The 15,549-nt window shown below is 50.9% G+C and overlaps 1 protein-coding gene across 5 annotated transcripts in view; it reads left to right on the forward strand.

The window, feature by feature from the left end:
- The window catches only part of col11a1a (collagen, type XI, alpha 1a), a 432,184-nt gene that overhangs the window by 375,854 nt on the left and 40,781 nt on the right, over window positions 1-15,549 (forward strand). For all 5 annotated transcript variants that reach the window (XM_059648209.1, XM_059648208.1, XM_059648211.1 and 2 more), the window contains 5 exons: window positions 1,521-1,574; window positions 3,122-3,175; window positions 3,257-3,310; window positions 4,271-4,324; window positions 10,913-11,020. In XM_059648209.1, coding sequence (XP_059504192.1) covers window positions 1,521-1,574; window positions 3,122-3,175; window positions 3,257-3,310; window positions 4,271-4,324; window positions 10,913-11,020 — 324 coding nt within the window. The remainder of the gene's footprint in view (window positions 1-1,520; window positions 1,575-3,121; window positions 3,176-3,256; window positions 3,311-4,270; window positions 4,325-10,912; window positions 11,021-15,549) is intronic.

The raw sequence follows: 15,549 nt of genomic DNA on the forward strand, positions 1-15,549 counted from the left end.
GGGCGCGCAGTCAATGGAGAGATAAACATGCTGGGAGAACCTTTCCAGGGTTTGAGGGTGGGCCCGAGCGAGTTGTGTGACAGAATATGCCCAGTCAATCTCTAAAGCACCCTGACTGTCAGCAGCTCATACCTGGCCTGAGCCCCCAGTCTCTGGGCTCTGACCCTCACTCAGGCCTGTGGAGGTAGTGAGCTGTCAGGGGGCTCCCAACAGGATGTCCAGGGGTGGGGGCTGCAATCCCAGCTGGGAGATTGGACTCTGTCGAATGACCACTCGGAGTGTTCCCATCAGGGCAGTGGGTCACAGTCAGTCCTGTAGCTTTCGAGGGGCTAGCCTGGTGGAGGGGAGGCCTAACAAGGTCTGTTAGGACCCCTAACACAGTCCAGGCAGGGTGGGGTGGGGGGCTATGTTACAGCAATCAGTTACGGCTCTGGTCATTTCCTACCCTGGGGCTGTCCAGTTTGGTCACTCAAGGGAATTGGACATAGTCAGCCTGGACAGTCAACCCATAGAAAGAAAAGGGAAAGAGGGTTGAGGTGGGAATATGGGGGTGCATTGACTCAGGAAGGAGAATGGACCCCAAGTTGTTCGTCGGGATTGATGGGAAGGGGAGCTGATTACGGTTGTAAAAGGGGCAATAGTTTCATGTAGAATCACAGAAACGTAGAAGATAGGAGCAGGAGGAGGCCATTTGGCCCTTCAAGGCCGCTCCACCATTCATCACGATCATGGCTGATCATCCAACTCAACGGCCTAACCCTACTTTCTCCCCATAACCTTTGATCCCATTCGCCCCAAGTGCTATATCTAGTCACCTCTTGAATACATCCAGAATTTTGGCATCAATTACTTGCTGTGGTAAAGAATCCCACAGGCTCACCACTCTTTGGGTGAAGAAATGTCTCCTCATCTCCATCCTAAATGGTCTACCCCGAATCCTCACACCGTGACCCCTGGTTCTAGACACACCCCACCATCAGGAACATCCTCCCTGAATCTACCCTGCCCAGTCCTGTTAGAATTTTGTGAGATTGAAGGGCAATGGGAAAAGCCCCAGAGAGGGGGAGATGAGGGGGATTGTTTCACACAGTGAGTTGTTGGGATCTGGAATGTACTTCCCGAAAGGCCAGTGGGGAGTAGATTCAATCATCTTTCAAAGGAAAGCAGAAAAAGGGACTATTGCAGGTGGATGGTTTAGAAATGATGGGCTGAATGGCCTGTTTCTATGCTGCACCATTCTCTAATTTAGCAAGTTATTATTTTGATTGGATTTTGTATTTTCTCTGCGAGTTCTATTTTCAGATGAAGCCAATACCTGACTCTGTTGATTATTGGGCAGTGGTTATTGCAGTGTGATTGGGAGGTGGACCCTGCTGTATCCCTTGAGATCAACACGTCCCAGAAAAATCAGCCAATTGTGTTTGAAGATTATATTTCTGTCTGATCCAGAGAATTTTTTTTTAATTAATAAGGAAGCCATTACTAAAAATTTTCTTTCTCCTGTTTTGAAATGAATGCAGGGTCTACCAGGACCACCAGGTGAAAAGGGCGAGACTGGGGACGTTGGTGCTATGGTAAGTTCATCACTGAGACCAGAATTTATCAGAAATATAAAACTAAACGCCTGGTTCCATAAAGAGTGCAGGAGGACATGCCAGGAGCAGCACCAGGCACACCTGAAGATGAGGCATCAACCTGGTGAAGCCACCAAACAGGACTACTTGCTCACCAAACAGTGAAAGCAGCAAATGATAGGCAGAGCTAATCGATCCCACAACCAATGGAGCAGATCTAAGCTCTGCAGTCCTGCCACATCCAGTTGTGAATGGTGGTGGATAATTAAACTTCTCACTGGAAGACGAGGCTTCACAAATATCCCCGTCCTCAATGATGGAAGAGCCCAGCACATCAGTGCAAAAGATAAGGCTGAAGTATTCACAGCAATCTTCAGCCAGAAGTGCCGAGTGGATGATCCATCTCAGCCTCCTCCAGTGGTTCCCAGCATCACAAGCTGCCAGTCTTCAGCCAATTCGATTCACTCCATGCGATACCAAGAAACAGTTGGAGACACTGGATACCGTAAAGGCTACAGGCCCTGACAACATTCCAGCAATAATACTGAAAACCTGTGCTCCAGAACTTGCTGCTCCCCCTGGCCAAGCTGTTCCTGTACAGTTAGAGCACTGGTATCTACCCGACAATGTGGAATATTGCCCGAGTATGTCCTCTACATATAAAACAGGACAAATCCAACCCGGCCAATTACAGCCCCATCAGTCTCTGCTCGATCATCAGTAAAGTGATGGAAGGTGTCAGTAACAGCGCTATCAAGCAGCACCTGCTCAGCAATAACCTGCTCAGTGACGCCCAGTTTGGGTTCCGCTGGGGCCACTCAGCTCCTGACCTCATTACAGCCTTGGTTCAAACATGGACAAAAGAGCTGAATTCCAGAGGTGAGGTGAAAGTGACAGCCCTTGATATCAAGGCCGCATTCGACCGAGTGTGGCATCAAGGAGCCCTGGCAAAACTGGAATCAATGGGCATCGGGGGGCAAACTCTCCGGTGGTTGGAGTCATACCTGACACATAGGAAGATGCTCGTGGTTGTTGGAGGCCAGGCATCTCAGCTCCAGGACATCTCTGCCGGAGTTCCTCAGGGTAGTGTCCTCGGCCCAACCAGCTTCAGCTGCTTCATCAATGACCTTCCCTCCATCATAAGGTCGGAACCGGGGATGTTCACTGATGACTGCACAGTGTTCAGCACCATTTGCAATTCCTCAGATACTGAAGCAGTCCGTGTTCACATGCAGCAAGATCCTGATAATATCCAGGTTTGGGCTGACAAGTGGCAAATACCATGAGTACCAGGCTGTGACATCACCAATATTAGACCATCTAACCAATTGTCCCGATGCCTCTGATTGTATAATCCTTTGGGATCCCTGTGTTTCTCATTGAGGAGCCTTAGTTTGGCACTGTTAGATTAGTCTCCTATTGACTTTGTGATCTAACAGCTAATGCTGTCAAGGCCCAGCACAGCAGTTGTGAAGGTTTAATGAGTGAACTCTGGGAGTGAAAGCTCATTTTGCAAACACTAATCTCCAATGATCTTGTTCACACAGGGACCACCTGGACCTCCTGGTCCCAGAGGACCACAAGGACCCAGTGGGGCTGATGTAAGTACAAATCCAACAGAGTCTTACCACTTTGTTCCTGGGAACTATTCTCCTTTAATTCCATTTCTCTCATGTTTATAGGGACCTCCAGGACCATCTGGCGGTGTAGGTTCTCCTGGTGGCGTTGGTGACAAGGTGAGAGTTTTTGGATCCTTGGTAGCTCTGAATCATGGAGTTTATAAACGCTTCTCTGGAAACAGTATTAATAAGAACCACACCCAGGCCCGCACCCTCAGAGATTCACCCCTAAAACTCCCAGAGCAACTGGACGGTCACAAGCCCCAAAATAAAGGAGCAGACCTTGAAATGTTTGGGATGGAGGTGTGTTCAGTTGAGTAAACTCTCTGACTCCATTGGGAAATGTGTGGAATTGCTTGGGAATGTTTGAGAATACAGGAAGAGACACAGAGAATTTTCCTACAAGAATGAGATGGGAGGTGATTGTCGACCTCACAGTGACCCAGAGTGGGTCAGCTTTGCTGTTCATGACCGGCCCCCATCTCGGAACAGGCTGCTGTCAGCTATAGTCAAGGGAGAAACCTTTCTGATTGCAAGACGGCCTTTGGCAGGGAATGGGGCCCCTCTATTGATTGTTTTTCTATTTTTTTCTCACACTGTTGTCGGGATGGGGTGTGGTCTTTATTGCAGAACCACTCGCTGCTGTTACTCCTGCTGTTACTCCTGAGATTCCAACTTTCTGGTGAGCTCCTGTGTACGGGCTGTGGATTCTGTTGGCTCACAGTGCCTTCCACCAGAGCTCCACCCATTTCAGTGAACAATTTTCCCATTGATTATGAGGCAGAAGGTGATATTCACCACTTTGCATCAGTGTAGGCATTTGGACAGACATCCTGAATGGAGTGCCAGTTCTCATCTATATCCTCAACAACGACAGCCTCAGGTTAAGGTCCACATCTTTGTTTAAAGGGAATGAGAGTTTCTGTGTCTCTAACTAACTCTTTCATGCCTTGTATTCCCAATCAGCATTCCCGATTTCTCAAATCCCTTCTCATCTTTCTGCTAACACCTTTCAATCTCTCGCCCTGGTTCAGATACAGAATGTTGTTTCTGACTGATCTTTTTGTCTGTTTGCAGGGAGAGACAGGGGAGGCTGGTAACCCAGGACCACCTGGAGAAAGGGGGCGATCGGTGAGTTACAACAGCAGGATTCAGCTTGCAGCACAGAATGTTTCCTAACTGACACATTCCTCACTCTCACATCACAGCAATAAATATTCATCAGCAATATGGGCACGCTAACTATCTGACAAATATGGAGATGATTGAAATTATTCACCCGTCTCTGCACCTTTCCAGAAACAAATGTACTTTGCCATTTTGAATTTCATGCAGAATTAGCTGGAACCTGTGGATAATTAAACAATGACAGTGCTGTAATGTTGCTCAGATTATCACTTACACGCAGTTTTAGTTGGTCAGGCACTGTTCTGCACAATGGGACTGCAGTTCATCCAGAAACCCAGGAACTAAAGTCTCTGCAGCAGCATGGACATCTCATTGGTCACAGCACAACAAGCTGAGAGGAGAGAGGGGGTGAGCAGGGAAGGTCATGTCTTACCAACTTGATAGAATTCCTTGAGGACGTGACAAAGTTGATTGATGAGGGAAAGGCTATGGATGTCACATACGTGGACTTCAGTATGCCATTTGACAAGGTTCCCCATGGTAGGCTGATGGAGAAAGTGAAGTTGCATGGGGTCCAGGGCGTACTAGCTAGATGGATAGAGAACTGGCTGGGAACAGGAGACAGAGAGTCGTAGTGGAAGGGAGTTTCTCAAAATGGAGACCTGTGACCAGTGGTGTTCCACAGGGATCTGTGCTGGGACCACTGTTGTTTGTGATATACAATAATTGATCGAGAGGAACGTATAGAAAAGTTGAGTAAATGAGGAGTATTTACATTAGAAAGACGGAGATTGAGGGGGGACCTGATTGAGGTCTACAAAATCATGAGGGGTATAGACAGGGTGGATGGCAAGAAGCTTTTTCCCAGAGTGGGGGACTCAATTACTAGGGGTCATGAGTTCAAAGTGAGAGGAGGAAAGTTTAAGGGAGATATGTGTGGAAAGTTCTTTATGCAGAGGGCGGTAGGTGCCTGGAACGCGTTGCCAGCGGAGGTGGTAGAGGTGGGCACGATAGTGTGTTTTAAAAATAAATGACAGGTTTAGATAGAGGATCTGGATTGGCGCAGGCTTGGAGGGCCGAAGGACCTGTTCCTGTGCTTTAATTTTCTTTGTTCTTTGTTCTTTTGCCAATTTTTTGCCCACTTACTCAACCTATCGATTCTTTCCGGAAACTGTATTCTGCTCATAACCGGCCTTTCCACTTATTTTTAGTGTCATCTTCAAGTTTGGCTGCTGTGCATTTATTTCCTTCCTCCAGGTTATTAATATATATTGTAAACAGTTATGGACCCTGTGGAGTCCCACTAGTCCCGGGTCACCAACCTGGAAAAGAACGGCTTATCCTCGTTCGCTGTTTCCTGTCCATGAACCAATTCTCTATCCATGCCAACATCACCCCGAGGTCCTATCTCACCACACAACCTTTTGTGAGGTACCTTGTCCTGGAAATCTAAATACATCACACCTAGTGGTTCCCCTCGATCCACCCTAGTTAAGACATGATTTCCCTTTTATGAAGCCGTGTTACTTGATTAGATAAAAATGAAAAGAACTGCGGATGCTGTAAATCAGGAATAAAAACAGAAGTTGCTGGAAAAGCTCAGCAGGTCTGGTAGCATATGTGAAGAAGAAAACAGAGTTAATGTTTCGGGTCCGGTGACCCTTCCTCAGAACTCAGTTGGAGTTCCAGGAATTGATACTGGGCCCTTGCTTTTCCTAATATATATCAATGATTTGGATCTTGGTGCAAAAGGGATATTTCCAATGTGAGCAGATGACATAAAACGTGGGAGAATTTTAAACTGAGAAGGACATTAAGATAGGAGGTGTCATGGACAGTGAAGAAGTTTATTTCAGAGTACAACGGGACCTTGATCAGATGGGCCAATGGGCTGAAGAATGACAGATGGAGATTAATTTAGATAAATGTGTGATGCTGCATTTTGGAAAGGCAAACCAGGGAAGGACTTATATACTTAATGGTAGGACCTTGGGGAGTGTTGCTGAACAAAGTGACCTTGGGGTGCAGGTGCATAGCTCCTTGAAAGTGGAGTCGCAGGTAGACAGGGCGGTGAAAAAGGTATTTGGTACGCTTGCCTTTATTGGTCAGTGCACTGAGTATAGGAGTTGGGAGGACATGTTGAAGCTGTACTGGACATTGGCTAGGCCACCTTTAGAATATTGCATTCAGTCCCGGTCTCCCTTCTGTAGGGAGGATGTTGTGGAACTTGAAAGAATTCAGAAAAGATTTACAAGGACGTTGCCAGGGTTGGAGGGTTTGAGCTATAAGGAGAGGCTGGTTAGGGTGAGGTTATTTTCCCTGGAGTGTCAGAGGCCGAGGGGTGACGTTATAGAGGTTTATAAAATCAAGAGGGCCATGTATAAGGTGAATAGGCAAGGTTTTTTTTCCCCAGGATAGGGGAGTCCAAAACCAGAGAGCATAGGTTTAAGGTGAGAGGGAAAAGTTTAAAAGAGACTTGAGGGGCAAATTTCCTATACAGAGGTTGGTGTGTGAATGGAACAAGCTGCCAGAGGAGGTGATAGAGGCTGGTTCAGTTGCAACATGGATGGGCACATGAATAGGAAAGGTTTATAGAGTGATATGGGCCAAATGCTGCCAAATGGGACTAGGTCAGTTTAGAATACCTGGTCAGCATGGAAGAGTTGGATCGAAGGGTCTGTTTCCATGGTCTAAAACTCTATAACTCTATGATAGTGTGGAACTCCAAAAGAACATTGACAAGTTAGTAGGCTGGGCAGATAGGTGGCATATGGCATTCAATGCAGTGAAGTTTGAGGTAATGCACACATATGTGCACAGATCATTGTGTGTGACAGTACAGATGGAGAGAACAGTAAATAAAGCATGGACTGTTCATGACTTAGGGGCATAGAGTAGTAGAGCAAGGAGATGATGCTGCACTTGTACAAAAGGTTTGTTAGACATTGGTGTACATTGTACGAGAGTTGTGAATGCATAAGAAAGCAATTCCGAAACAATTCACAATAACGGTTTCAGGAAGGAGAAACTGTAATTATTGGGATAAATTGAAAAATGCTTAGAGGAGATTTGAGAAAGTTTTCCAAAATCATGAGTGGGCTAAATAGGGAGAAGCAGTTCTCACTTCAAAAAGAAAAAGAGAATGAAAGGACATGGAACTGTAAAAGAAACAAGGGTGATGCAAAAAAAACTTTTCTCACTCAGCAAGTTGTCCAAGTGTGGAATGCACGGCCTGGAAATGTGTTGGAGACAGGTTCAATGGAGACATTTGAGATGACACTGGGTGACTATTTAGATAGAAATGGTGTGCAAGTGGATGGGAGAAAGGCAACAGATTGATCCTAGGGAATGATGGTCATTTAAAGAATCGATGCTAAACACAATGGGCCAAATGGCCTTTCCCTGCACTGTAGCCATTCTGGGATTCTATAATTCTGTAACAGACCCTGATGGCATGGATAGGCATGTGGCAGTTTTAATAAAGCACAGGGAGGTATGAAGTAAAGCAATTCTGTGGGGAGAATGAAGGGACGGAGAAGGAACAGAGCCAGAGAGGCCTGGGGATGGACAAACAAAAATCCTTAAACTTTGTGGCTGAGTTCAGGTGGATACTTTCAGGGTTTCAGTGGGCGCTGTGTTTTATTAATACAGAAATGCAACACAAAGAATTTGCTAATAAGTTAAAAAATCAGTTGTTAGCTTTCAGCAGGAAGATTGTGTCTAACTCCAATGGGGATTATGGAAATATTGTAGGCCGAGAGGGAAAGAGCAGGTAGGAGAGATTGATTGGATGTTTCAAAGAGCCAGCATGAGCCAGGTGGTGGGGATGGACAGTCCTTCGGTACAGGTTGATTGTATGATGCATCATGGGGTAGTCAATACAACACCACGGAGTTAGGTCAGACTCTCTTTGCATTGTTCTATTGTCCCGGATCATGTCCCTGACTATTTAAATATGATGCATTACAATGCAGAGAGCCCCCAGGTCACAGCCTTAGCCAGATCCAGGAGGTACTCAGCGTTGGTGAATCTAGCAGGAGCCAGGATCCAGACAAATCTCTCCTCTGCCAGACCCTTCCATTTGCCTCAACTCTTTCCCTTAGCTTCCCAGGAGTGGGAACAGAGCCAGGATAAAACAAAGGGAACACACACAGTGAAACTTGGGAAATTGTTGAGGAGAAGGTTGGAAGACGTGAATCAGTAAACTGTTTTGTCTCAATTTTTATAGAGAGTGATAGACTCACAAGCACAGACCCTTCGGTCCAACTAGTCCATACAATCAGATATCCTAATCTGACCCAGTCCCATTTACCAGCATGTGGCCCATATTCCTCTAAACCCATCCAAATGCCTTTTAAATGTTGTAACTGTACCAGCCTCCATCACTTCCTCTGGCAGCTCATTTCCATACACACACCACCCTCTGTGTGAAAAAGTTGCCCCTCAGGTCCCTTTTAAATCTTTCCCCTCTCACCTTAGCCTATGCCCCTCTGGTTTTGGACTCCCCTACCCTGGGGAAAAGACCTTGGCTATTCACCCTATCCATGTCCCTCATGATTTTATAAACCTCTATAAGGTCACCCTTCAGGCTCCACGCTCCAAGGAAAATAGCCCCGGCCTGCCCAGCCTCATCCTTGTAAATCTTTTCTGCATCCTCTCAAGTTTCACAACATCTTTCCAATGAAAGAGCAGCCAGGATTGTATGTAGTATTCTGGAAGTGGCCTCACCAATGTCCACTGAATGTCCTGCGTTCCATTCACAGCCATGAGGAAAACAGTTTAACCCAATGTCCCTTTGCTGGCTCCTTAAATATTACCGAATTAACCCACCTCTGCCACACCTTCCCTACAGCTCTGGCAAATACTTTCCCAGCATTCCCCCCATTCCCTGTTTGAAAGTGACGATTGAATCTGCTCCCCACTGGCCTTCCAGGCAGCACGTTCCAGATACCAACACCTCACTGTGTAAAACAATCCCGTCATCTCCCAATTCCCTACAATCAGTCTCCCTCTGCTCACTAGAGTCTACTGCCCCTGATTTGTTTGATCAAACTCTCTCTATGATTTTGAACATCTTGACTAGATCCCCAGGAAGCTTTTCTGTTCTGAGGAGAACAATCCCAGGTTCTCCACAGCACAAAACAATTTTTTTTAGAACTGCTAACTCAATTGTTTAAGAGCATTCACCTGCACATTCAATCCGTCCAGCAATGATGCTCAGTAGCAGTAGTGTGCACCATCTACAAGATCATACAGTCATAAAATCACGCAGGACAGAGGAGACCCTGCAGCCCAATGAGTCAGCACCAACAGAAACTATTTTAAATCTACAAGCTCCCATACTGCAACACTTGGTCCAGGCCTTGGATATTGTGACACTCCAAAGGCTTACCCGCGTACTTGTTAAAGGCTGTCCCCTCCCAGGTAGTGCATTCCAGACCCTCAGCACACTCTGGCTGAAAAGATTTTCGTCAAATCCCCCCTAAACCTCATATCTTTCAGTTAAAAATGATGCCCCCTTGTTATTGACCCTTTAACTAAGGGATACAACTGCTTTCTATTTGCTCTGTCCATGCCCCTCATAATCTTATACACACAGATCCATAGAAATGATACAGCACAGAAGGTGGCCATTCAGCCCACCTGGTCCATGTTGTCCCAAAGACACCCAGATGCCCTTTTGAATCCCAATTAGCTGCAGATGGCCCATAGCCCTGCAGATTACAGCACTTAATGAGAAGATCCAGGTATCTTTTGAAAGAGCTTATGGTGTCTGCATCCGCCATCAATTCAGGCAGTGAATTCCAAACGCCCACCGTCCTCTGCTTGAAAATGTTTTTTGCTCATGTCCCCTCCAATTCTTCTGCCTCTTGAATCTATGACCCCTAGGTTTTGAACATTTTGCCAAGGGAAACAGGTTCCTGTTGTTTATTCTATCTCTAGCCCTCACAATTCTGTATACCTCTGTCATGTCACCCCTTAGCTTTCTCTGACTTCTATCAAGTACCCCCTCAACCTTCCCTGCTCCAAAGTAAACAATGTGAGCATATCCAGCCTCTCTCTGCTGCTGAGATGCTCCATCCCAGGCAACATCCTGGTGAATCTCCCTCTGCTCCCCCTCCAGTACAATCACATCAAAGGGACCGGAACTGTACACAGTGCTCCAGCTGTGATCGGACCAAATCCCTGTACAGCTCCAACATCACCTCCCTGCTCTTGGAATCTGTTGATGACTGATAAAGGCATGTCCCCCATGCCATCTTAACCACCTGACAACCCTGTCTTTCCACCTTCAGGGATCTGTGGACGATCACCCTGAGATCCCCCTGTCCCTCTGAGTTTCCCAGTGTCCTGCCATTGGAAATTCTGACTTTAAAGAGATATTTACTCAGTGATAGAGATAGGTTAAGGTGGGAAAAAAGGTTGACTGAGCTCAGTCATGATCTGAGAACCTGATAGAACTAACTGTAGGAGCTGAATGGCCTCTTGCTGTGCCTATGGTGCCATCCACTAAATGGGCTGAATGGCCTCTCGCTATGCCTTTGGCAGTGTCCAATGAGCCCATCAGTAATTTGAGTCTGTCTGTTTCAGGGGCCGAAAGGCGAAATCGGAGACAAGGGAGAGGCAGGTCCTCCAGGGGCAGCTGGTCCGGCGGGTCCCAAAGGGCCACCAGGAGACGATGGGCCAAAAGGCAACCCAGTAAGTGAAAGGCTGCATCTCCATTGGGGTCCCTGTCCGTCCCTTTCCACCTCCCTCACTCTCGCTCAGTCATCCCACTCTCATCACACTAAACCCCCGACTCACCAACTGACCCCTTACATCCCCTAAACCTAACCCCCATGCTCACTGTCACACACACACTCCCACTCACCCAACCACACTCTCACCCACCCACACACTCATTCCCCCCTCACCCACCCAGACCCTCACCCACCCATACGCTCACACCGTCACTCCCTCACCCACCCAGACCCTCACCCACCCATATACTCACCCCCTCACCCACCCAGACCCTCACTACCACCACCCACCCAGACCCTCACTACCCTCCCCCACCCACACCCTCATCCACCCACACCCCCACCCACTCAGACCCTCACCCACCCATACGCTCACACCGTCACACCCTCACCCACCCAGACCCTCACCCACCCATATACTCACCCCCTCACCCACCCAGACCCTCACTACCACCACCCACCCAGACCCTCACTACCCTCACCCACCCACACCCTCATCCACCCACACCCCCACCCACCCAGACCCTCACCCACCCATATACTCACACCGTCACCCACCCACACCCTCGTACACGCACACCCTCACACACCCATACGCTCACACTCTCACCCCTCACCCACCCACAGCCTCACACCCCACCCACCCTGACCCTCACCCACCATATACTCACGCCATCACCCACCCATATACCCACACCCTCACCCACCCATATGCTCACACCCTCACCCCCTCACCCACCCAGACCGTCACCACCCCCACCCACCCAGACCCTCACCCACCCATGCACTCACACCCTCACCCCCTCACCCACTCAGACCCTCACCCACTCAGACCCTCACCCACCCAGACCCTCAACACCCCCACCCACCCAGAACCTCACCCACCCATACGCTCATGCCCTCACCCCCTCAACCACCCAGACGCTCACCCACCCAGACCCTCACCCACCCATATACTCACACCTTCACCCACCCAGACCCTCACCCACCCATATACCCGCACCCTCACCCACCCAGACCCTCACCCACCCTGACCCTCACCCACCCATACACCCACACTCTCACCCCCCTCACCCACCCACACCCTCACCCCCCTCACCCACCCACACCCTCACATCCTCACCCACCCACCCCCTCATTCACCCACACCCTCAACCCCTCATCCACCCACACCCTCACCCCATCACTCACCCACACCCTTACCCACTCACCCACCCACACCCACAATCCCTCACCCACCCACACCCTCACCCCATCACTCACCCACACCCTTACCCACTCACCCACCCAGACCCTCATTCCCTCATCCACCCACGCCCTCAATGACCCACACCCTCACCCACCCAGACCCGCACCCCCTCACTCACCCAGACTCGCACCCCTCACCCACCCACTCACCCCCTCACTCATCCACACCCTCACCCACTCGCCCACGTACACTCTCACCCCTCACCTACCCACACCTTCACCCCCTCACCCACCCAGACACTCACTCCCTCACCCATCCACTCCCTCATCCACCCCCTCATCCACCCACGTCCTCACTCCCTCACCCACCCACACACTCACCCCCTCACTCGCCACCCCCTCACTCACCCAGACCCTCCCCCCTCACCCACCCACACCCTCGTCCGCTCACTGACCCCCACCCTCAGCCCCCCAAACCCTCACTCCCCACCCACCCATTCCCACAACCCCTCATCCGCCCAAACCCTCACCCACCCAGACCCGCCCCCCCCTTACTAACCTAGACCCTCACTCCCTCACTCACCCAGAGCCTCATCCCCTTGCCCACATAGAGCCTCACTCCCTCACTCACCCACCCACGAAACCCTCGCCCCTCAGATGGGTGTGGTGTTGGGATGATTGTTTCTGAGGGGTAATGGAGAATTTGACTGTGTGGGATAGGGATTAAGGGGGTGGGGATGGGGTTGATGGTTGTGGGGTGTGGGTGTGATTGGTTGTGCAAGGTGGGGGTGATGGTTTGTTGGGGGGTGGGGTTGATGGTTGTGGGGTTTTTGAGTGATGGTTGTGGTGATGGGTTGTGAGGGGTGAGAGTGATGGGTTTTGGGGAGTCGGGTGATGGGGAAGATGAGTGGGGTTGATGGATGTGGAGGCTTGGGGGCGATGGTTGTGTGGGGTGGGGGTGTGGAGGGTGGCGGTGATGGGTTTGAGGGTGATGGGGGGTGAGGGTGGTGGGTGATGAGGGTTATGGGGGTGTGGGTGTTGGGGTGATGGGGATGATGGGGGTGTGAGTGATGGGGGTGTGGGGTGATTGGGGTGATGGGGGTATGGATGTGGGTGTGATGGTGATGGGGGTGGGAGTGATGGGGTGCGGTTGATGGGGGTGATGTGTGTATGGATGTGGGGTGATGGTGGTGGGGGTGGGTGTGATGGGGATAATGGGGTGAAGAAGATGGGGTGGGAGTGATGGGGTAGGTGTGTGGGGGTGGGAGTGATGGGGGTAGAGGTGTTGGGGGTTGTGATGTGTGTGAGGGGAGTGGTGGGTGTGTGGGGGAGATGAGGATGATGGGGGTGTGGGGGTGATGGGGGTGGTAATGGGTGTGAGGAGAGCGGTGGGGTTTTGGGGAGATGGGGGTGATGGGAGTGGGCGTGATGAGGGTGATGGGCATGGAGGTGATGAGGGTGATTGGGGTGGAGATGTGGTTATGGGGGTGATGAGGATGAGTGTGATGGGTCTGGGGGTGTGGGGCTGATGGGGTTGGGGGTGATTGGGGTGTTGGGGTGATGGGGGTATGGGTTATGGGGTGATAAGGGTAATGGAGGTGTGGGGGTGATCAGTGTGGAGGTGATGGGGGTAATAGGGATGTGGGGGTGATGGGGTGATGTTTGGGGGAGATGTGGGTGATGGTGGTGGGGTGGATGTGGGTGATGTTGATGGGGGTAGGGGTGTGGGTGTGGGGATGTTGGGGTGGGGGTGGTGATGTGTGTGAGTGGAGGGTGGGTGTGTGGGGGAGATGGGGGTGATGGCGGTGATGGGAATGGGGGTGTGGGTGTGGGGGTGGTGATGTGTGCGAGTGGAGCGGTGGGTGTGTGGGGGAGATGGGGGTGATGGGAATGTGGGTGTGGGGGTGGTGATGTGTGTGAGGGAAGCGGTGGGTGTGTGGGGGAGATGGGGGTGATGGCGGTGGGGTTGATGGAGGTAGGGGTGTGGGTGTGGGGATGACGAGGTCGGGGTGGTGATGTGTGTGAGTGGAGGGTGGGTGTGTGGGGGAGATGGGGGTGATGGGAATGTGGGTGTGGGGGTGGTGATGTGTGTGAGTGGAGGGTGGGTGTGTGGGGGAGATGGGGGTGATGGGAATGTGGGTGTGGGGGTGGTGATGTGTGTGAGTGGAGGGTGGGTGTGTGGGGGAGATGGGGGTGATGGGAATGTGGGTGTGGGGGTGGTGATGTGTGTGAGTGGAGGGTGGGTGTGTGGGGGAGATGGGGGTGATGGGAATGTGGGTGTGGGGGTGGTGATGTGTGTGAGGGAAGCGGTGGGTGTGTGGGGGAGATGGGGGTGATGGGAATGTGGGTGTGGGGGTGGTGATGTGTGTGAGTGGAGGGTGGGTGTGTGGGGGAGATGGGGGTGATGGGAATGTGGGTGTGGGGGTGGTGATGTGTGTGAGGGAAGCGGTGGGTGTGTGGGGGAGATGGCAGTGATGGGAATGGGGGTGATGGGGGTGTGGGTGTGGTGATATGTGTGTGGGGGTGAGATGGGGATTATGGGGTAAGGTGGTGGTGATGTGTGCGAGGGGAGCAGTGGGTGTGTTGGGGAGATGGGGGTGAATGGGGTTGTGGTGATGGGAGTGATAAGGGTGTGGGTGTGGGGTATGGTGATGGGTGTGTGGCGGTGTTGATGTGTGTGAGTGGAGCAGTGGATGTGTGGGGGAAATGAGGGTGATGGGGGTGGGGGTTTGGTGATGGGGAGTGATGGTGATGATGTATGTGAGGGGAGCAGTGGGTGTCTGGGGAGATGGGGGTGGTGGTGATGGGGGTGATAGGGGTTTGGGTGTGGGGTGTGGTGATGGGGGTGTGGGTGTGCTGATGCATGCAAGGAGAGAGGTGGGTGTGTGGGGGAGATGGGGGTGATGGGAGTGGTGAGGGTGATGGGTGTATGGGGACCGGTGGGTGTGTGGGGGAGATAGGTATGATGGGGACCATGGGAGTGTGGTGATGGATAGATGGGGATGATGATAAGGGTGTAGGTCTGGGGGTGTGGTGATGGGGGTGTGTGGGGGTGGTGATGTGTGCGAGGGGACCGGTGGGTGTGTGGGGGAGATAGGTATCATGGGGATGATGGGGGTGGTGGTGATGGATAGATGGGGATGATGATAAGGGTGTAGGTCTGGGGGTGTGGTGATGGGTGTGTGGAGGTGGTGATGGGTGTGTGGGGAGCGGTGGGTGTGTGGGGGAGATAGGTATGATGGGGACCATGGGAGTGTGGTGATGGATAGATGGGGATGATGATAAGGGTGTAGGTCTGGG

Source organism: Stegostoma tigrinum, chromosome 8 (genome assembly GCF_030684315.1).
Source record: "Stegostoma tigrinum isolate sSteTig4 chromosome 8, sSteTig4.hap1, whole genome shotgun sequence".
NCBI lineage: Eukaryota > Metazoa > Chordata > Chondrichthyes > Orectolobiformes > Stegostomatidae > Stegostoma > Stegostoma tigrinum.